Below are 23,106 nucleotides of genomic sequence, written 5' to 3'. Positions count from 1 at the left end.
TGACATATCATTTCCTCAGTCATTACCTTTTCTGTCTTTCAGGTATTCTTTGTCCACCAGAATGACGCCATCTGCAAAGCACAGAAAAGTACAATTATCAAATAGGGTTAATAAGAGAGATATAAAAAGGACTGACATGGATTAGATGAAAGCTGTCTGAAAACGCTTGAGCACATGTTTTCCATGCATAATAATCAAATAAAGTTCAGCGTGCCTAGGACTTGTCTGTTGATGCTCTTGTACAAATCCATAATCTCAGTACAGTACATTTTTCCCCATTTCTTTCATCACTAGGGTGATGCAGTACAGTAACCACAAGTTGTATCGAAATTCAAAGACTTTGAAAAAAAGAATTGGGGCTATGAATGGGGTAGCCTGAGAAGCCTCAGCCTGATGATAGCCAGCCCAAGTAGACAGCCCAGCCTTTTCTGTAAACCTTCCTTGCAGATATGTTTTCTCCTTCAGGGAAAACATAACAAGGCATGATTATCATGCACTGCACATCAATGATAGCTCCAAGAAGACATATCAATTTTGGGCACAAGGTCAACCACTAATTTCAATCTTTCCTCTTCTAAAAATAGACGAGTATGATCTTCAGCCAAAGACATGACCTTGGTGCTGAAAGGCAGAATGTTGGGTGCCGAGCTTCGCCTGGCTGGATCAGAATTACACTCGGACCAAGGACAAAATGTTGTGTTTTTGGTTACCCAACAGACATCAGCCAACCTGTCGACCCTGGCCTTTTTTGGTGAACCGCTGGCAAGGTACATTAAGTTTTACATTGCTAAACTGTACTTGTTAGAGCACTACCTCCTGACCCCTTTTTTTTTCAAAGTCATAATCAGAAACATAAGATTTATTTTCCTAGGCCTTGGCCATTTACATGTACATAAAGGTGCTGCTATGGAGTAAAGAGGTACGATGGAAAATTCTTGTTACCCCCTCTTAATATTTCAAACAGTTCAAGGAGGTGGCAATAAAATGTGATTTGGACCTTTGAACTTCAAATCCTCTATATTTTAGATTCATATTCCTTCTATATGAGATCAAAAGCGGATCAGACACAGACAGAGACTGGGATAAAAACAGTCAAAAGAGCCACACAGAAATCTCTTGGGGACAGAATTTTGTGCCGGCCCTGTGATGTCTTACAATATCTTTCATGAAAGCCTTTTTCCCTTTTGATGAATTTAGAACCGGACATGGACACATTCTTTTGTTGAATATTGCTGTGAATGGGCAAACTTTAACTTTAGCTCCTAATGCAAGCAACCTTTAACATGAATCCCTGCTTCATATTGGGTCAGTTAGTACTGAACAATTGAGTTAAGTTTAGTTATGATGTTTCTGATCTATTCATGTAACCCATAACCTTCGTCAAGAAGAGTGGCCTTTGGGTAACGTCTTGAAGTGGCCAGCAGGTCTTGTTATGTGGTGACCATTGGGTCAGCAAAAGAAGCAAGAACTACACGAATTTTTATTGATTCTGTCTTCATGCATAGGTCGCAATATATTCCAAACACACAATGCATTTTTAGACAATTTCACTGGGTAAAAGCTGCCTAAATCCATCCTAAACTTTTCCTGGCGAGCAGCCTAGCCCGTTAACCAATTGTAGCCAACACTCGGCGGGTGAATAAGTGTAATACAGGCTTTTACACCCGACTATTGGCATTCGCATCATGTCTTATGTTCCCTGTGGGACTTGAATAGCAGACAGACAGGAAGGCTACATTAGGATGCGGGCTATTTTTACATCTGAACAGTTCCACTGTCAAACACTGCGGGAAGACAGTGAGGCCTTTAAGGATCAAACAGGAGAGCTTTCTAAGAAAATCAGTAAGGATGTTGCATAACGAAGTCTTACTGACATTACTTAGTAAATTCTTGCTTGTAATTCTGTCTAAGACCTTGTTTCCATAGAATTAGCTCAAAGCACGGTTGGACAAGTCCATTGGAATGATTGCCTGGGACCACTGAAAGTGCAGACTGAGTACTCCAGTACTGGTCAGATTAGGCCAGTGTAATTTTTCAATGGGTAGATGTGGGTTTAACTTTAAGATATATTGCTCCACAAGCCTGACTGAATCACGCTGATAGTTGCCTGCCAGATTTACCAGCCCTAGAATCTTGTCAGAAAGCCCATAAAGGCAGATATTGACTACAGATCTGCCTTTATGGGTTTCTGATGAGATTCTACTTTTTGTTATTCACTATAAACCCATATGATGACATCCATACAAAGTATATATTTAGCAAGCTGGAAGAGTCTTTAGTCTTTGTTCTTGTAGCTAAAACATTGTTTTATGCTTTAAAAGTGTTATTTTTTTACTGACATATAAAAGGATTTCCTTGCTGCCAGTAAAAATGCAAAGAAATACGTGAATTACATTTTAGGCAAGTTAAAAGTTGGTTTGAGCCAGTAGAATTTCTTTATGAATTCCCAAGATTGCTTTCCAATACAAACCAAGGAAAAGAGCCTCCTGGGCAGAGCCAGACAAAGATGGAGAGACAACATACAGGAGATACTGACAAAGTACAGACTGGGCAGACTAGATAGACTAGAGGAGGAGGGGATCTTTCAAGATCAAGAAGAGTGGAAAACATGCTCTCAGCTGACAGGCCTTAAGGCCTACCTGGGGAAGATGTAAGATGTAAGATGTAAGTAAGAAGATTTTTTATGCACCCTACCTACAGGAACATTCTAACACTCGATGTTCAATCCTACAAAGACAGCATAGTCTGTTGCTACCTGAACGCCCCCTCCCCTGCCTCAACCAAGCCCAGTACAGTATTCAAAATCACCACTAAGTTCAATTTAAGTGCACTGATGCTGGCATTGAAACTTGATTCTCAGAAAGGTCAGTGCTACAATCCCCTCTCTGTATGCCTTTGTTGCAGTATTTGGTAAAGCCCATGTGTAGCCATGCTCTCCATCACTTTCATTTCCATGTTGGCTAGGCATGACTACACCTCAAAGCTACATGGCAGTGCAGACAAAAGGTTCAGTCTAAAAGAAAACCTTTCCGATTCTCTGGCCATATGAAAGCAGCTAACCTTTGCTGCACTGAATGAATGCTTTGGCTAGACTAAGTATAATTTTGCTAAAAACTTTTGGAATGGATGTAAAATAGTGGTGTTCAGGGAGGTACCTCAGGCCACACCAATTTAATTTGTTGGTTCAAAGATTAAAAAAAACAATGCAAAACATAATGAAAACAAAGCCTGAGAATCAGGTGTATGCCTTGGTACTCTCATTTTTATGGCGTGAATACAGTCATATTCAAGATTCTCCCTATCCTCTAGTTTTATAATGTCTGCTTGCAATATTTTTATTTTCTAAAAATCCATGAGTCAACAAATTAAATTGGTGTGGCCTCAGGGATTGTTAAAAGGGAAGGGCTAGCAAACCTTCCCAATAAAAATATACACTGCGGCTGAAACAGCAAGAAACATACTGTCCTTTGTAGTATGTGCCACTAGGGTCTGAATGAATATTTCTCTTCAAGATACCTACCTACTGGGTCCACATGTGTTAGGTGGTCGACAAAGTCTCTTTTCCCCAGGTACACTGTAATCTGGATGGACAAGAAAATAGGAAGGAAAACTAATTATCTTATTCACATGTCAAAAGCATTCACACTTATTCAAAAACAGCCCTCAATTTTGCTGTTCTAAAACCTGTTGTACAACAACAGTGATACTGATAGACCCTTCATTGGGCCATATGTTTCCCCTTGTGAAACAAACAAACAAACAAACAAATAAATAAACATTAAAATGATCAGTTTAACTTTCAGATATTCTCCCTGTAACTTAACTCCATAACCACTAGAGAATTAGTAACCAAATGGCTGCTTCAATGTGCGAAATAATAACACTATACCATCTAAGATTTGGTCTCGTGTTGTGAATTTTTATGGTATGCTAACCGTGTAAGGGGTTGAGATCAATTGCTTTTGAATTTTACATTACACTAGTGTTCTCCACAGTGCTCCGCAGGGAAGCTCTTAACACTTCAATGGGCTAAAAGGTTGGGAATCAACTGGGGAAGGTAAAATTCAAGAGCCAAGGAAAGCTTGCATATCGGGGGAAACTGTGAATATACATGTATGTATGTATGTATGGAGAATTAAAAACACAATTCTTTACTCAAAATAAACTAGAGAAAAATGCTGCAACTACTTATATGGATAAAAGTCAGAATATTGTTTAGAAATGGGAGATGATCTTATGCATGTATATTTCATACAGTTCACTATAGAATATGCCTTGGTTTGCCCCTTTGCGTTCCTAACAGTTCAACAACCTTTTACAGCCTATCTTTAGCCTGCAGACTTTTCCACTTCTTTCACCCCTTTTATGTACTAAATATGATAAAGGCTGAAAAGGTCTGAAATCAGGACTTGATGGAACACCGGAGATGGGAGGCTTTTGTATGTGAGCCTTATCTAAAGCCAATTTGAGAAAAGTGCAAAGGTTTGATATAGAATAAAATTTCTGGAGGGTAGAATTATGTTCAGATTATGTTGAGTTAGAAGGGCTTTTAGAAAACCACCGGCAACACCAAAACATTTCAAAACATGCAGAGTTGGGAGAATAATGCTATACATTCTTGGTCCTCCCATTATCTATTTGGTTTGCAGGTTTCTCAGGTAGTATGCAAGAGAAAGAATTCAATCCAAGCAGAATTTTGTTGTCTTATAATTGCTGTTTGTTTAAAGGGAGAGCAATGCATGTAGAGGGCGTTGGAATAACCATTTGAGTTAATCATGTGTTTTCTAGAAGTGTATATGTATGAATATGTTAGCACCCAATATCAGCTACGCTGCCTGGGTTTGCCATGTATTGCATTGTCTGCAATTTCAATAAAATGAAATTAAATAGATAAGGCCACACCAATTTAATTTCTTGGTTCACGGATTTTTTCATAAAAAATATGGAGCGAGAGGGCGAAATAAAAATAAAAATAAAACTTGTAAAATGGTTGGGGTAAAGGTAAAGGCTAATCCAAAACATAAAGAATAAAAAGTTCTCAGCTTGAAAAAAGTACAAAAACACTATTACTGTACAGTAACAGCACCTGTTCATTGAAAATTACAAAAGTAGTGTCAGTTTTTATGTTTGCTACACCAGAAAGTTGGTGAATGGCTTCATTAATGGTGAAATTTTGCTGAGTGGTAATTTTTATTTTTATTTTTTTTTCCAAAAAATAGGAGCGAGCGAATCCATGAACCAAGAAATTAAATTGGTGTGGCCCAAAATAACAATATTCCAGCAGAAAGCTATCATATAGCAAACATAAATTCAGCACCAAGGACAGGTTCTAAACTTCCCCTCTTTGGATCATCAGATTCTGATTCAGAATCTTAGCTGGTCATCCAGGATAATCACCATTTGCCACAACACATCAACTTATTCATTTTTCAACATCTGTCTCCCAAGTATCTGCTGCAAACTGAGTTAATACCATCCAAGGATTTTTGCTGTCCAACTGCTGTTTCTTTCATTTATGGAAGAGTTGTTACATGTAGAGGCTTTTGGAATAACAATGTTTTACTTGAAACCCACAGCAGCCATAAATTTCAGTACCAAGGAAAGGCTCCAAAGCCCCTCTCTCTCCCAAAGTTGAATTGGTCAGCTGGTATTACCGCCTATCTATATCTATGAGTATACGTATCTATAGGAACTCATGGAAACAGAAACAGATTTGGAAGGACACAAACTTCTTTCTGTAATGAAGGTCAGACAGCTCTGGAGATTGAACTTTACTTGCCCCAGCTTGCAAGAGGATGACTGATGATGATGCTGTATCTGTATCTGCATCTGCACACCCGGTACAACCACCCTACGGTATAACACCCACGCTTTGCAGGCATGAAGCACAGCAGCAGCCTGTTGTATCACATTAAACGACCTGTCACACCAAACCTTTGCACATCTAGCCGTAACCCTTGATAACAGGTATCTAATGAGGATGCTCCTACAGTGCTCAGTGGCAACGAGTTCCACCATTTCAGCTCAACACACCAGCTCATTCGGCTGTGCAAAAGCAATCTCACATTCAGCACTAAGGACAGCATCCTAAGTGTTTTTCACTGAATGTTTCAACACCCTGCTGCAACATTGTTCAGTCTCCTCTGTAACTGTTTTCAAGGACTTATGCAAACAGGCTACAAACAACAGATTCAATTTCCACAGCAACCATCACTCAATGCTGTAATTGGCACCATTCTTCTATTCTGATGCCTAGCCTAATGTATGGTGCCCACTAGAGCAACCAAAAATGTATAGTGTATGGAGTCCCCTTAAGCAACTAAAATATGAATGGCATAGATGAGGAAAGTAATTGAGAAATTGTAAGAATGTTACATTGATTAAAGATTAATTTTTCATAATGTATCATAATGAATTCAGCACCATTACATTCATACAAACACTGTCAATTAGTCTGTAATGTAAAAAGACAAGTTTTCCCAGAATATTTCAATGATGTTTAATGGAGATGTTGCTGAATGTGGAATGTTTTGGGGGTTGCCTGGTGCAGGATGATCATAACAAAGAGAAGTGAGGACTGGCTATTTAAGTAATACTTACATTAGGGTTTATAGCTTGATTCAGAAATTATATTTCCATAAGCAAATATACCTGGTTATTTTTGTTTGATTAATCCTCTTAAACAAACACAGGGTGCATTTATATTTTCATTTGACTTCATATGAGGGGCACAATGGTTGGCAACACACAACAGTCAGGATAACAGCTGATAACAGCTTGCTTCAGCTTGAACTGAAATACTACAATAAGGATGGTGACGCTGAATTCAAAAGAAAAGAAAAGACACTTTGAGGACACAAATCTGGAAAAAGATTACGCCATGGAAAAGTTTGCGTCATTACACTAATGGATCACGATTACTGAACCACTGTCCTTCCGAATGGCACTCGAGTTACAATTATCACCCCAGAAGCCGGACAACCATTACAATTAGACTCACGTGGAGAACTCTGGAGGTCCCTGAAATCTAATGGCACAGAAAATGGCTCATCATTTGGTTCCGTGTTACCCTGAAAATTGCTCATCACTGGGATTGTATGTGTTGGACTGAAAATGGCTCACCATTTGAATATGCATTTGCGAACCCTACAGAATGCATAGCAGGGTTGTATGATAATTAAACTCCAAGGTTGTTACAAAAGAGTTGTGCTAAGTGCGGGAAGCGGAAATGAGCGTTGCCATAATTACGTAAGTGGAACTATGCCCATATTTAGCAGCTTGATGAGTTTGATGGCAAAACCTTTACATCATGTTCAAAGGGAATCATGGGTAAATATACTGTTGATTCCAAAACTAAAAAAAAAGTTTATCTTAAAAGGTGCAAGAAAGAAACTACAACAGAATGACAGATGGAAGGGTCTTAAAATCAAGATCGAAGGATTCCTCAAATTTCAGGCAAAAAGAAATCTTCATCATCATCAATATGTTGAGCTGCCTGCCCAGATTGAGTCCAATCTGTTTCTGTCTTTCAAATGACATTGCCTGTCACATTACCGAAGTAAACAAGACTTGGAAACAAGTTAGCTACAGAACAAAAACAAAGGCATTCTATAGATCTTAATGGTGCGACCACTTTCAATTGTATATCAGAAATTTTGGAAGATTCTAGGACAACCAGTAGACAGCTAAATGTTGCAGAACACATGCATTCATGACTATATGTGCTCATTTTGCAATCATACCACAATTGTAGGATAACAGTCCCTCATGTCATAGATACAAAATGCAGTCTGGTTAAATGCGGCTGCCTTGTCAATTATTTCTTGAAAATCAGTATTCTGCTTGCCTCCCCTCAGGTGTGGTGCCGACAGGCATGTGTTTGATATCATGGCTGTTAGATCCACAAATGTAATTACACTCCTCTGCCAGTCTAGTAGTATTACAGGGAGGGTCCGGAACTGCCTCCTGGATAATTCAAGAGGAACCTGGGTCAAATCTTGGAATATATTGAAGATGGTGTTTGGAAGAGAAGGCACTGTTTATATAATTAGTAGTTCCTTCAAGTAGAGTTGGGTAAGAATAAAGTTGTCTGTATAAATAGAAAAAAGAGTAAGGACGCAAGTATAAATAGTGTATTTGTGTGTATATGTGAATGGAAAAATGTATTTGCGTGATGTGTATGTGTGTGTGTCTGTGTATATCTTGGTGTGTGCATGTAAGTGTACATGCATATGTACTCTGAATGTATGTAACATTCCATTTGCCTGTTTGCATACTTGAATATACGTGTATGTGTTCATGTTCCACAGCATAAAAAGATGCAAAAAAGCTTTTGAATTATGTCAAGTTACTCAAACTAGTTGACAGTTCCTTATCTGACAAATTGAATCTAGTTTTGCTGTCAAATTTATTGATATTTTCAGAAATTCTTACTGCCTCCCAGTGCAATACACTGTATGTTACTTCAAATTTCTGTTTTCTTCCCCTTTAAAAAAATATAGCATGTAGCTGATGTGACCTTGGTGAATTTGAAGTACCTAGTAGGAAGCTTTAAGTGGCACGACCTTGAAGTATTCTACGAGCTGAGAGAGCACTTAAAACAGTTTACCAAGCACGTACACATAAAAGAAAGCATCTGTCATTCCCCAATTTCTGCTTGAGTCCAGTCTCACAAAAAAACAACTTTCAACACAATCTTACAACAGCCTGCTTCACAAAATAGTAACGTAAAGTTGGTTTTCATATTGTTACAAATTCCCATACGCTTACGGTGATGTGAAGGTTCTTGTGGGTATTTTTCAGTCAAGGATATTGATAACATAATCAGATGTATATTCTGAGAGGGCTACAGTCATGTAAGCATCTTCACTCATTTGTACTTCACAAAACACGACTTCTAAAAGCAAATTTTTCATAAGGACCCTTCAAAAGTGTAGTACTGAACTGAATACTACATTACTTTCCAAATACATGAAGGACTCACATTGACCATGACCTTCTTCTGTTTTGCTATAGATATTATTGAATCTTTGTACATGATAATCTATGCAATACCTGAATTCATGGCTCATTTTGTATGCAAAATTGACTAAAACTGTGTAAATTTACTCACTGAAAGCTCTAAGTGATATAATTGAAATGTTATCAACTTTCATACCACATTCACAGCACAAGGCCATTGATTGACTTAATATTCATAACATGTCTCAGGGCTCGAAATACTGGGTGCATGTGCACCCAGGTGCACCCAAAATTGGCGCTGTGCACCCAATTATTTTCTCTGGGTGCACAGGGTGCACCCAAATATTTTCTTAGGTTTATGTATGTAAAGATATCAAAGTGTACTTAGTATACATGTACATCATATTCTTGACATCTAAGTGTTAGAAAGATAATAAAAATGTCTGTTGTTTAAGAATTTGATAGCTTGTAACTAAGTTTTATTATTAGGTTATTACTTGAATTTAAGTGGTGCACCCAAAATTTTTTTGGTGCATCCAATTTTTTAAGCTGGGTGCACCAGTGCACCTAATTCCAAAAATGAATTTCGAGCCCTGATGTCTTGAAACCCACAGCAATTTCTTTAATCAGATAGTAGTTAAGCTGATAGAGAAAAGACTGACAAAGCCTTATCAACTACGACCAGGTCTCCTCAAAAGCACCCATCTGTACAGGATTATCTTTTGATACACTTGGAATTGAATTTGTAAGCCATGTTGTTGGTCGAGGGTTTTCACAGATCCAAGTACACGATCATAGATATGCCAAATCTTCCCAAATGTATTCTTGTTGACTGTTCAATTTCTATGGGATTCATGTTTATCAGAAAAATATATAGAGATATATAGAATTAAATAGAGAAAAATGTCATGGCAGACAAACAAAGTGTGTGATGTACACTAAAAAGAGAAAAGAGCACAGCAAATAGCCTAGCCTTTGGCTGTGGTTAGAGTTCAATTCCCCTGTATAAGTGCAATGGGTGCCTATAATGTAGACTTAGGAATCTGCACCAGTCCTATACAAGTCATGTACAAATGTAAACTACTTATTACCAAGGCCACAAAACTTAGCTTGGAATTCAGCCGTATCATAGCTCACGAGTCTCTTCTGTCCTCTCCGCAAATATGGGGAGGACAGAAGAGACTCGGGAGCTATGATACGGCTGAATTCCAAGCTAACAAAAACTTGGTTTGTATGGGCGACAACCACTGTAAGTTCCCCTGTAGATGTGTTCAATGGATTGAAACAAATGATTTTCTTCCAAAGAAGGGCATCATATACACTGATATTATGCAGTTTTTGTGCACACAAAATGAGAGTTGTGCACCTGATTTCGACCCTGGGTGCACCAGGTGTCTACGTAGGGTTACGTATATAAAGGTTTTGATTTGATTCAATTTTCTAGGCTATATATAAAGACGTGTGTAGCAAGGGATACCCAATTAATAACTGAAGGCTATTTCAAAGGGCTAGCCCTGGTAACTGGAAAACATAGAATAAACAGTACTAACACACATCAATGCACACCCATTAATGTGTCTACAGAGTTTTTGTAAAGGATTATTGTATAATATACCATACATTCTTGACATTTAAATGTAAAACGAGATAAGGTTTTAAACTAGAATTTTGAACTTACAATGTACATGTAGTTGTAGGATTTGGGTTGGATTTAGGCATTTATGTTGTGCACCCATTTTTACCCTATACAAATTTCTAGGTTTCAGGGGAAGCAATGCACCTATTTCCGAAAATGGATTTCTAGCCGTCCGAGAAAAATGGCATGCTGATGTAGAAACATTGGGCTCTAAAGCGTACAAATATCCTTTTTTCACATGTGTGGGCATAACATGTCTACTTATCCATAGAGTGCTCCATTTCAGGTGGGTTTTGAAATTCTAACGGCGTGTCGCCTTTGAACTCCCACACAGGGAGATGAGCAATTTTGATCTGAAGTTCTGCCAGTCCGTATCCTACACGGAACGTACAGAGATTGATTTTCGAAGCCTTTCAGGCATTTCATTGAACCGTGTTCCGAAATCAGTGTAGGGCACCGCCAGGGGCAGCATACTAAGCCAAGAATTTTTTTTCAGAGTAAAACAACAAAGTTCATCCGTAGGATAACCTTTATCCGTTCTTTTTAAGAGAAAAGGTATTTCGGGAAATCAAGTCGACAGATGATGGTTTCAAACTGCAATATTTTGAAAATAGTACAATTTGAAACTACCGTGCATCGACTTGATATCCATGGATAGCCTGTTTAGCAACACAGCGGATATAGGTAACCCCGCGGATAAAGGTGAACTAACGTTACGTGTGTGCACAACATCAGTTTTACATAACCCCTCCTAATACTGTGCCTGTCTACAACATAAAAAGTCGAACCACCCAGTTCCAATTTTGTATTTCACTTTACGTTCTACTCACTACAATACAAGATTGAGTTTCCAGGAAAATCTGTAAGCGTACGCCTCCGCATTATTTTTTTAAAGAAATGCGATGGCACAAACTATGTCAGCTAATAGCTTTGTACACTTGAAAGCCATTTCTATGGATGGCACATTTTGTAATGGGACAGATTATGAATTAGATGCATGCTGGCAGAATCACTTACCGTAAATTTTCCTCTTATGATTATTCTTTTGGAAAATCGTGCCGCTGTTGAGTGTTCAAACAATAATTGATTCCTGGGATGATTGCACGCTGTCCTTGCATCCTGATTTGTGTCTAAAAATAGATCGTTCCTAACCAGGCCCCATTCAAAATTTACAATCTATGATCCCCATCTAGTCCGCGAGGACTAGAGATATTCAAAACACAAATCAGATAAAAAATTCACCTGTACAACGCAGTGGAGAATTCACAAAAAGCAGTTACTCAAGCTACTGGATATGATTTTGGAAACAGTCAGACTTTTCGATAGCATCCACTATCTTTCGTCAGTGGCAATGGAGAATAGTCTGTGTCTGTAAATCTAACATGTTTGTGAGTGGTAATTCGAAAAAATAATTCGAAAATTCAAAATTCACTTGTAGAAACCAATGGGGAACAGTGAAATGTGTCACTCTGTAAATTTATTATGTTTGTGAGTGGAGTTATGTTACAACTACATAAAACGTACACTCTGACAATCATATGTACAACTGGCAACAGCCAGTTGTACATATGATCATGTTCACAGGAATTAGAAGAGAAGCAGACAGATGTTAACAATTATGAATCATTTGTAAACAAATTCATGACTGTCAATTATAACTGAAAGACGCCAAAACATTTGCCACAGTTCTGTCAATTTCTATACCCATATATACAACTACATTTTGTATATGATAAGCTGATGTAAAATGTTGTAATTTTTACTATGACTGAGGTTTTAGTTTTTCCAAGCCCTGAGTTTGGTAATGGAGGAAAATCAAGACAGGCCTGGCCTTTTCACATATCTACATGGTGTACATGCCAGAGAACAGGAGATTGCAATTTGCTTCTATCCACAGGTCTCCTTGGATACACTCCCAGGGTAATCTACTTCTACTAGCTCTGATCCGCCCACGCACGCACGCATGCAACAGTACGCTTCACGACCTGTCACTGCCTTCACTTCCGCCCATTACGCTTTATGGAAAAAACAAAAAAATTGATAAATATCATGGATCTGACAATGCTACAGATTCTCTACAGATACTTTCCAAGAACTGGAGTGGAACCTTTTGCCATTATACGACCACCACAATACCAGACCTGGCCAAGTTCAGAAAGAAGGTCTGACCCAACATCTGAGGAACAAGCAATAATTGTGCTGTACCTGTTCCTACGCACTCTACCCCAACTAAGGGCCGTTGCCTGGTATTTCTTACAGTTACAGATCCAGATGCCAATTTTTATTTGTTTTTGCAGATTTTGTATATGATGACACGGTGGAAAGATAACACCTAAAAAGTAATAATTATTCACATTTTGTTCCACCTTGTAGCCTTTCAAGGTTACTTCCTGCCATTAGGTTTATAGGCTTGAAAACCAGCAGTATGCAAATCTGACTGGCGGAGATGAAGCATCACAGCGTGTAGAAGACAGTTCATTTGTATTCATATTCTGACATATCCTAAGGCTGTTCATAGAGTGGCGAGATGGTAATCGGCAGAAATCGTACGAGTGCATAAGTCAGACTCCCTGAAATGCCAAATGCTGCTAGCTACTGATGCATATATATCAACATTGAGAGGTCATGTCTATGAGGAAATATCTATTCAAATCCTAGTTTTTCGCCTAAGTATACTCTTCTGGCCGTGTGACTGGACCTAGCGTTTATGATGCCAAAGTGTTTTGCGGGTCGCCTTTTAAGCAGGTGTCTCACGCAATGGGTCATGCGCTACCTCTTCGCTAAATTGATGGGCGGCATTGGCTTGTAATGTCGGGGGGCAGTAAATGCAAACACAAGTACAGAGTGTCATACTGGTGGCTTTTAGGTTAGTACTTCATCCCAGCAGAGAACTCTGAACAAAACAGTTATAATTTCAATGATAAACAATGGGTAACAAAATTCATAACAGGCAGTTGTTGAAAGAACTAAGATTAAAAAAAAAACATTTCCTATATCCAAGCCTATGCCATTTCTGTTTATTCCAAAAAGAAATCAAAGCAATGTGCTAGTTGGCACTGCTTTCAATATTCATATACATTAAACTGTCAGCAGGATATACATATAAAATTCTATAGTACTTTCCAACATGTGCCACAGAATCCTTTATTGAACCCTTCATTCTATACACAGATTCTATAAAGCCACACAGCTAAACTATATTTTCTTTCATCCTACAATGCATCCATTTTTTTTCCCTTGAATCAAAATTGGAGTTCTTTACTATGACAAAAGAACATGACAGGAAAAAGGAACAAACAAGGAGTATCCTACCTTTCCATTTGGGCTGGATTTCTTGAAGACCCTGCAGAAACACAAAGAGGAAGACAACGATGATGAGTAATGGCTCAGAACTATCGCTCCGATCAGCGCCGCCTCGGCAGCGCATCAATTTTGGAGAGAGCAGACGGAGAGAGGACCTACGTTACGGAGAGCGAGTGTTGTAGCTGCGGCATGATCCCTGCGAGAGCTGTCGTCTTCTCTCCAGCGGTTACGAGGGCACACTGATGGTACTACCAACCCATCATCCCCAATATCCTCCCTGATATCCACACTGCATTAGCATTTCTAAAGCGCCCCATGAATAAGTGCTGGAGTAAAGCAGGCAGATCTGCGGCCTGCATCACTAATGCTTTCACGTTATGTTGATGACGACTCGTCACGTGGAAAGCGGGGCTGCAGACATATGCTCCCAAAGTGTGGAGGAGAATGGATTGGGTCATTAAGGGTCTAATAGCGTAATTTGTAATTAACGGCCACCAGTGGCAAGGGCACTCCAGGTACTGGTTTAAGTCAGGATAAGTACCACAAATCTGTTGTAACTAGGAGGGGAAAGTGCGAAGACTGTTGATCTATTTTTCAGCTCCTGTTTAAAAAAAATATTGCATGCAGCAACTTTGTACAGGAATAATTTCACAATTTAAAAAAGAGATGATTTTAAGTTCAAAGCTAAAAGACTTCTATCAATGCTTACATGTATGCCTGTCATATCGCTAGTTAATATTCATCAAGTGGGTTATAATTTCCAACCAGTTAGTATACATAAGTAACATGAAGGTACTATAATGTTTATTGTAACTAACAACAATAATTTACATTGCTTACACTACTGTGCACTTGAATTATGTGTAGGTGGAATCATATATAGGTAATGACATCTGCTGATTTTGTGAACTATGAATCCTATTTTGAACAGATTCTGTTTTGGTTTGATAGTAACCGTATTCGACAAGGCTGTGACTAAGTTTAAGCACTTCAAACAGTAGAATCTTATTCCTACACAAAACTGACAGGAAGGCTAATTTTAAGGAGCAAAGATGTGATTAAACATTGCAACTGTTATTAATAGCTAATTCTCATTAAGCCTGCATAAATTATTGTTGTGTTTCTGATTATTGCCCTAAATAACATGGTTGGCAGGAAGGGGTTATCTTTTTTTCTTTTCTACATTTCTGCCAAACCGATCCATCAAAATACACTTCAACAAACTGTATTATGTAAAACTGAAAATTCTAAGCATCAGGACACTGGCATTTCAGCATCATACATGATACTGTAAATGCATTTTGCAGGGATTAAATTTCATTGTAAGAAGAAAATAATTTAAGTGTTCGCGGCGGTTTTGAGTTCGCAATAGCCCTGTAAACACACACGGTACAGTAATGATATCCCCGGTGTCTTTACGGACGGTCAGTTGGAAAACACATACGAGGGATTAGGTAAGGGTGATACAGATGGACGGAACAGTCGCTTTCGGCAGGGCTGGCATAATCAACTGTTATAGATCTTTCAGCAGTGTTGACGTGATCAAATGTAATAGATCTATACTGTATCTACCCTCTGGATATGTGGCACTTTAAGACAAATATGCATTGAAAGTTCAAAGATCGGGCTCTTGTTTGATCTGTCCCTTATAAGATTACATGTCTTTTCAAACAGGTGCCACCAATAAATCATCACTCAGTACAATGTACAAATGTATTAGTGCGCATATGAATTGCTTAGACAAGGGGGTAGGCATTTGCAAAGAGATAAAAACAAAAATTTTTGAGGTGGTTTTAATTGAAGTTTGCAGTGAAGCGGTCACAGCAAAAATCCCAAACATAAAACTACCACAAACATTTCTCCATTTTACAATATTGCTTGTGTCCACAAAAAAAGGGAGCCATTCTTGGTGGGTCTGTTTATGTCACTTTTGCTATTGAAACAGAAATGGGGAATCAAGTTTTGAAATGATTTCTTAATGTTTTCAACACTCAGATGTTCTTTGTGGCTAGTGGTTCACCCAGCACCCCCCCCCCCCTCCCAAAAAAAAGACAACCAACGGTTTGCAGTTTTTTGCTCGGGTCCGTTAACTAACCAGAAACATTTTTTCTGAGGCCACACAATGTACTACATTAAATCCATAACATTCCCCCTAGCACATATACAGATGAAAACAACTATTCATCCCAGTCAATTTTTCAATTAAAACTGGAAGTAGAATGTCTAGTGACAGCGAGCTTTCATTATTTCACAAGCAGTACCTTTCCACCTAGCTACCAAGTAATTACTTAGACGTTTCATATCAAGGCATCACAGACCTGCAAATCAAAAGTCTGGCAGCTTTAAAATATTTTTCATATGAACATTGTGCATCTGACATAAAATTGATTAAAACATATTCTTGTAAACTTATGTCAGTTATGATTGATTTGGTAACAAAAATTAAAATGGGTTCAAAAACAATACATAAGCCGGAATGGAAATCATCTAGAAGCCGAAAACAGCCCTGTAAGTGTAAATAGACCATAGCTAACTATGGATTTAAGATTTGATTACACACTAAACTCTAAAGACTGTAATTTCTGTTGACTCTCATCCTAATTTACACACTTCCCCAGCCAGCACTTAATCCTGCTATTACTACTATACTAGTACGTATTTCCTCGTATGATCATCCATAAACATACCAGTCACACTTACTCGAGTTCTGCCAAAATTAGATTGGTCCACACAAGTTCAACATTTCTGAAGTATAATCTTGGTTCATTCACTCAAGCATTTTATTGCAAAGTCTGACAGCTTGCAATATTGATGGCAAGGCTACAATGAGTCTAATAACTTCATGTATTTGCTTTAGGCTTAGGTGTCAATGACCTCAAAGGAGACATTACCCATTTCTGTCTTATCAGTGAATGTTGCTATAATCTGACTGACAGAACTGACACCAGATAGACAAGTCAGGAGTGATCAAAGAATCGAAGCTGATTTTCCAAGCATTCTACAGCTAGCAGCAATTGGCCTACATACATTTGTATGAGAATCATCATGAGTCTAGCAGCACAATTGTGCAAATTTGTTTAGAAGTAATAAATTTGGCACACATGTAGTTGAATGCGTGCTTCACAAGCATCTCAATTTCTGCCCAGAATCAATTTCAAGGCATTTTTGAAAAATGTACATTTTGAGCCAAGTGATAAGAGATACATTTCTTCTAGGTATGTTTTCTTAAGATAATTCTTTTTTCAGTACATTTTTTATCTTATATTGGCTGATGTAGGTTGAGGGGCTGATACACCAGAAAGCCCTAGAAGCACAGAATCTAAATTTAACGGTGCACACCCCACAGTTCTTCCGTGACAGGGGTCGGTGGTAGTGCGTGACCAAAAAGTGACGAAAGGGCTTCGAGGGTATGGGTTTGAGATCATATTTTTCATAATCTGCTGCGAAATGACATTTGATACGAACATGGCTGAAAATCGTACATGTAGGAAACTGTGCGTTTTGGGTGAAAATTGTGTTTGGCCCAAACCTCATTTCCGGGTATCTGTACGCCTTGAATGTAAAGCAGTTCCCTGTCCTAGATTGACCTCTGAGGTGCTGTGTAAGCAAAGTTGCAATATCGCATGCTGTGGATGATTAACAGTAGTTAAAGAAGAATTTTCTTTATGATTGGCTCAATTACTTGCTATGTTTTTCTTTTTCTGACAACACCAGTCGTAGTTGCCCAAAAAATATTTCTAATGACTTTTATCCAAGGCAAAAATGCCCAATTTTGTGCTTTATTTTTTACATAATTAATGCCTTTCCCTCTAATTTTTCAAAATTACAGAAGTTGAAGGATCAGAACTCAGTTGGTCTTGTACTTGTAGCTGAAGGTATATCCTCTCACCCCATATACAGTTATTATGCTTCAGGATAATTCCCGAGAGAGATGGTCGCTAGACTTGAGGGTGTGTAGCCTGCAATTCAAACCTGAAATAAACTGGGGTGTGCCCTCTTAACTTGCTTTATTTCATCTGTGTTGCGACAGCATACAGTGAGAATTGGCACACACAACATCTACCCAGCTGGTCTTGTCACTGACTGTATTTTAGCTGTACTTTTTGCCAGCATGAAAATCAAAGAAAAACCTTTCATCAAGAACCAGGGCCTTTGATTTGGGAAAAATTGACAAAACGAGATGAATTGTAACTAATGTATATGTATATCTAAAGGTGACACAAGTGAACAACAATGTCAACTATGATCTCTGATAGTAAGTATGCTTGCAAAATGCTTATATGATACATGTGGATGATAGTAGACAAATAAATGATCAACAAGCTAATACGGAAAAGAATTGTATCAGTGTAAGATTTTTCGAAATTAGGCATCATGTACATTCGTAAATTTTTTTAGGCTTTTGTACTAACCTTACAGTTCACTATTATAATATTAAATGCTAACCTGGTTTTTACATAACACATGGTCTTCGATTTGCCTTCCATTTAATCTAGCATGATTCCCAATTCCAATATGCAGCCTGATTGTAATTTCTACATGGTAATGGCAATACCCATCTGTCCCCTCTGATTGAAGTGCTTGCTAGAGAATTACATCCATTTGTTTGGCATTACAAGAATGACGTGTCATCAGGAAATGTGCACGAACGAAGCCACGTGTACTTGCCATCAGCACAACAGTATAATTAGTCAGCACCAAGGACAGAGACATTCAAAGAGGAAATATCTAATGAGGAAATATAGCTGAGGGCTCTCTGTTACAGGTATGACAGGAAATGATTATTTTTGAAATCACACCCACAATGTGTATTATCATCTTCTTGTCACAAGCCTAGCACATACTATATACGAAAAGTCGAAAATCAATAAAAAAAAGGCCAAATAACTTAATAAGTGTCAGAAACAAAAAAATCCAGCCTTCCAAACTAGGTAGTTATTACCAAATGTGAGTATGGGCCTCCCTAATGTACAACAAGTGGATATGTGGCAATGCATACTTTACATCAACTTGTTTGACAATAAAAAAACAATGTATCATCAGGAAATGTGCATGAACAACAGTAATTAGTTAGCACCAAGGACAGAGACATTCAAAGATTCCATATCTAATGAGGAAATATAGCTGAGGGCTCTCTGTTACAGGTTCCTGTGACAGGAAATTATTTATTTTTGAATTCACAATGTCTATTATCATCTTCTTTTCACAAGCCTAGCAAATACTATACGAAAAGTCGAAAATCAATAAAAAAAAGGCCAAATAAGTGTCAGAAACAGAAAAATCAGCCTTCCAAACTAGGTAGTTTTTACCAAATGTGAGTATGGGCCTCCCTAATGTACAACAAGTGGATATGTGGCAGTTCATACTTTACATCAACTTGTTTGGCAATAAAAGAACAATGTGTTATCAGGAAATGTGCATGAACAAAGCCATCAGCACAACAGTAATTAGTTAGCACCAAGGACAGACATTCACAGATTCCATATCTAATGACGAAATACAGCTGAGGGCTCCCTGTTACAGGTATGACAGGAAAGGATTTCTTTTTAAGTACACCCACAATGTTTGGTATCATCTTCTTGTCACGACAAGAGGATATGCGTCAGTACTTTCCGGCTCAGACCAAATTGAGTAATATCCGATGCACAAACCATGGTAAAAAGCAGAAGGGATATGCCTTAATTTGGAGAGGCTGTCAGTTGAGAATTTTTTACAAGGTTGTTGATCACTTGGATGTCTTTGTACCTAACTTGTTTCTTCCAATTATAATCGAAAACTCAAAACTACTTTTCATCTAAACAAAACAATTGTCCCTACAGCCATGAGCATCACATCTAGTTATGTTGGTTTTTAAATATTGCATAAACTTTTACAAATTTAAAACAAATTTACAAATCTTTATGGTTTCATTCAGAATCTCTCAGATAAAATGTAACTGTTACAGAACGAAGATACCTGAATGCTATTTAATTCATTCATGGCAACATAATGGTCTATTACAATAACAAGCACAAATCTTGTGACAAACAACCACCTTAGCAAGGACAGGGCTAAAAGAAACAATGGTGGCTTAGTAACAATTACTAACTACTACTAGTAGTAGTAGATGATTTTATTGTAACTTTGTGATCTGAGAACTATGATCCACAAGTGTCAATGTCTTAAATGAAATTGTCAGTTCAATGGTCATGTTATCTGTGTATCTTAAACCTTCTCCTGCCTAAACATGTAACCAATAGGTTGTCTTAGCTGTTTCTCTAATAGAGAAGCACAAATAATAGAGAAACAGCTAAAACGATCAAAGATTCAAACAGTGTGCTTTTCTATTAGAGAAACAGCTAAAACGACCAAACAGTGTGCTAAGGGTTAAGCTCTAGAGCACAATGCGCTGAATAAATGAACAAATTTAACGAAACAAGGATGGGAGCTTTATGAAAATGCCCTATTGTGCCAAACACTGCGCAAAAACAGTACTTGGTGGCAATGAGAGCTTTTGTAACATTAGCAACAACAGTATCAAAGCAACATAAAGGCCTACATGTACATCAAAAAGGGCATCCCAGAGATCCCATGTCTTCTTTGCATATTGAGTGACTGTTAAGTTATGCATACATGTAGCTATTAAATGGCCACCCACGCCTGTCTGTGCACAAATGGGAGATGGCAGTCTTCACTGCACATCTAAAGACACTGTCATTCCTCAACGCAGAGAGAAAATTGTTTTAACTGGCATCGTTGGATTAAGGTAATGGTCTGGGACAATACCTCCCGCGAGATAGTGAAGCTGTCCTTTATGATACATGTAAGTGTTTGTGCGGCATGACATTTTTCACAAGGGGTTCTATACATCAATTCCTATAAAGAGCTCAGATTGCTGTGAAAAAGGAAGTTTGTGCTGTTTATGCAGTCTTTGCTAACTTCGTCAATTTGTCAACCAAGTTTTTTACATATCGAAGGAAAGAAAAGCATGCAGATGAAGAAAATGAAAGGCAAGAAATTAAAGCCACATATTCAAGGAATAACAAATTTAAAATACAAAGATTTTCTTCTAGTTGAATATGTTCAGTGAATAAATTTATACTGATGAGTATTTGGTTACTTTAGGTCAGTGTTATTACTTACAAGTGAAGTAACTATCAACAAGAAGCATGTGTAACACTTCCTATGACATATTTGCTAGTTATTAATTTCACCCAGACAAAGCATCCATTGAAAGATCATAATCAGTCACTAGGTTCTGCATCTATAGTCTTTGGAAAGTCCTATAGCTGCATTTAATATTCAGTCTTTCTTCATCCTTTTCCATTGTGCTTTGCATCCTGCAAGCTTCCTTAGCTCCTGGAGTTTCTTTGCATGAATGAATGGTTGCTTTTTTATATCAAACTGTTTCAAAACAATTCTTTAGGAACATAATTAACCAATATCTCATACATAAGGTACTGTAATCTTAAAAAGTACAGGTATGCCGTTTGTAGCGACCACAAATTGGAGATCACATCACCAAAAAATATGTTTGTTTTTTATTGAAACTCAGTACTACAGAATTGTTTCAAACACAAATTTAAAAGATAAAACACCACAAAATCTCCTTTCCCCTCATAATGTAAAACTAGGTCTCAATGCCAAAATAAGTAAAGTTACAGTATCTGCTTCCTACTCCTGGCTCCTTATCCTTTTTAATGAGAGAAAAAACGTGCACATAGACGCCTCCTTTAATACCAACCCTCCCACTCACATGGGTGGGAATGTATTAAAGGGCCATTAACCTCCAGTCAATGGGGGAATGTTTCCCACCACTTCCTGAAAGGATTGAAAGGAATCTTCTAAATGCATCATTATAAATACATGTATTCCTCAACAGCAGAAGCCTGAAAACAATTAGGCTACTCCAGGTCAATGACTTATAATGCATGTATATGGTAATTCATGATGCCACTTTGTTTCTTCATAAATTTAAAGATGTATTGAATTTCCTCTACTTCACAATCACTATGTGACATTTCCGCACACTGAGACATACATGTAATTGATGTGGCTTATTCCAATCTTTGATGATTGGTACTACATCTGATTCAGTTACTACCATTGATAATCATAGTGTATTTAAATGGCATATAGAAAATTGATATAACAATAATTTTTATTCAAAATAAAAACGTTCTAAACAGATGATAAATAACGTTTCCTCTGTCAAGCTAATATTATAAGATGCTGTCCGACAGTCTCCAACTGTTGCTCATGTTGGTACAAAAATAAAGAGAAAACTGAATCAGATAGAGATCAAATTACATCAATATAAATGCAAGACAAACATGTAGTACTGTACATAAAAAATTATGCAGTTTACTTGTAACAGTACAAAATGCTGTATCGAACAAAAAAGACACAAAACGTAAAATGAGATAACAGATGGAAAGGTACCGTACAATATGGTCTCATACAAGTCTTCAAGCCCATCTGTCAGATCCATGATACAAAAACACCCAGCTGTGTTGTGTTTTATCCATCAAGGTGTTCATAAAAAATTATCCAAGGAAACAGGTGCTCTATTCACTGATAGAAGTTGCCTTTACCACTTCTGACTACAGAATAATCCTCATTACATTGACAAAGGTTCCCTTTTGATTGATGTAGGCACCAACAGTGCTAGCCAAATTCGCTGTAGGAAAAGAGCATGATACTGATTCAAGTACTTTCATCTTGCTGCTTTGATGAATTTTCATAATGATGCCAGACCATCTTCAGTCACTGTGGAAGTGGTACAAAGTGATATCTGAGGGGCGTATGTAACACTGGAGTAAAACTAAAAGTGCTGCGATCTGATTTTCAGTTCTCTCCTACATGTATACATCATGTTTGTAATATAGTAAATTTGGGCAATTACCATCTACAAAATAAATTCTTTCTGAAAAAGGCTCAATATACTAGTACTAGTGCTTATTAATTGTAGCAGGATTGAACACATGGACATTACAATCAAGAATGTTCTCTTTTTGTTTGTTTATTGGCATAAATGATAAACCAAATTCAGACAGAAATCAGCAGGAGTCAGCAGTAGGTCCCTTCAGGGCTGTCTCCATGATTTACATATTTTGTCCTATTCATGGTTGATAAGCCCATGTTGCTAATTTTTGTTGTTAAATCTGTCATTTTAAGGTCAATATGATGTTAAGAAGTTCAGATTTTTTGTATGAATGTGGTGAAAT

At 37.7% G+C, this 23,106-nt stretch overlaps 1 protein-coding gene across 3 annotated transcripts in view; it reads right to left on the bottom strand.

Moving 5' to 3' along the window:
- LOC118427274 (beta-arrestin-1-like) overlaps positions 1-14,184 on the bottom strand; it is a 30,385-nt gene extending 16,201 nt beyond the window's left edge. For 2 of the 3 annotated variants that reach the window (XM_035836959.1, XM_035836961.1), the window contains exons 1-4: positions 14,060-14,184; positions 13,910-13,940; positions 3,521-3,581; positions 27-71 (exon numbers count right to left, since the gene is read on the bottom strand). In XM_035836959.1, the coding sequence (XP_035692852.1) occupies positions 27-71; positions 3,521-3,581; positions 13,910-13,940; positions 14,060-14,091 (169 nt within the window). In that variant the 5' untranslated portion in view covers positions 14,092-14,184. The remainder of the gene's footprint in view (positions 1-26; positions 72-3,520; positions 3,582-13,909; positions 13,941-14,059) is intronic. The other variant, XM_035836960.1, reaches the window with a different exon arrangement.
- Between the last annotated feature and the right edge of the window lie 8,922 nt (positions 14,185-23,106).

The sequence above is a fragment of the Branchiostoma floridae genome, chromosome 12 (genome assembly GCF_000003815.2).
Source record: "Branchiostoma floridae strain S238N-H82 chromosome 12, Bfl_VNyyK, whole genome shotgun sequence".
NCBI classification, from domain to species: Eukaryota; Metazoa; Chordata; class Leptocardii; order Amphioxiformes; family Branchiostomatidae; genus Branchiostoma; species Branchiostoma floridae.
Note: the sequence above shows the minus strand (reverse complement) of the source record. Positions and strands in the feature narration are given on the sequence as shown.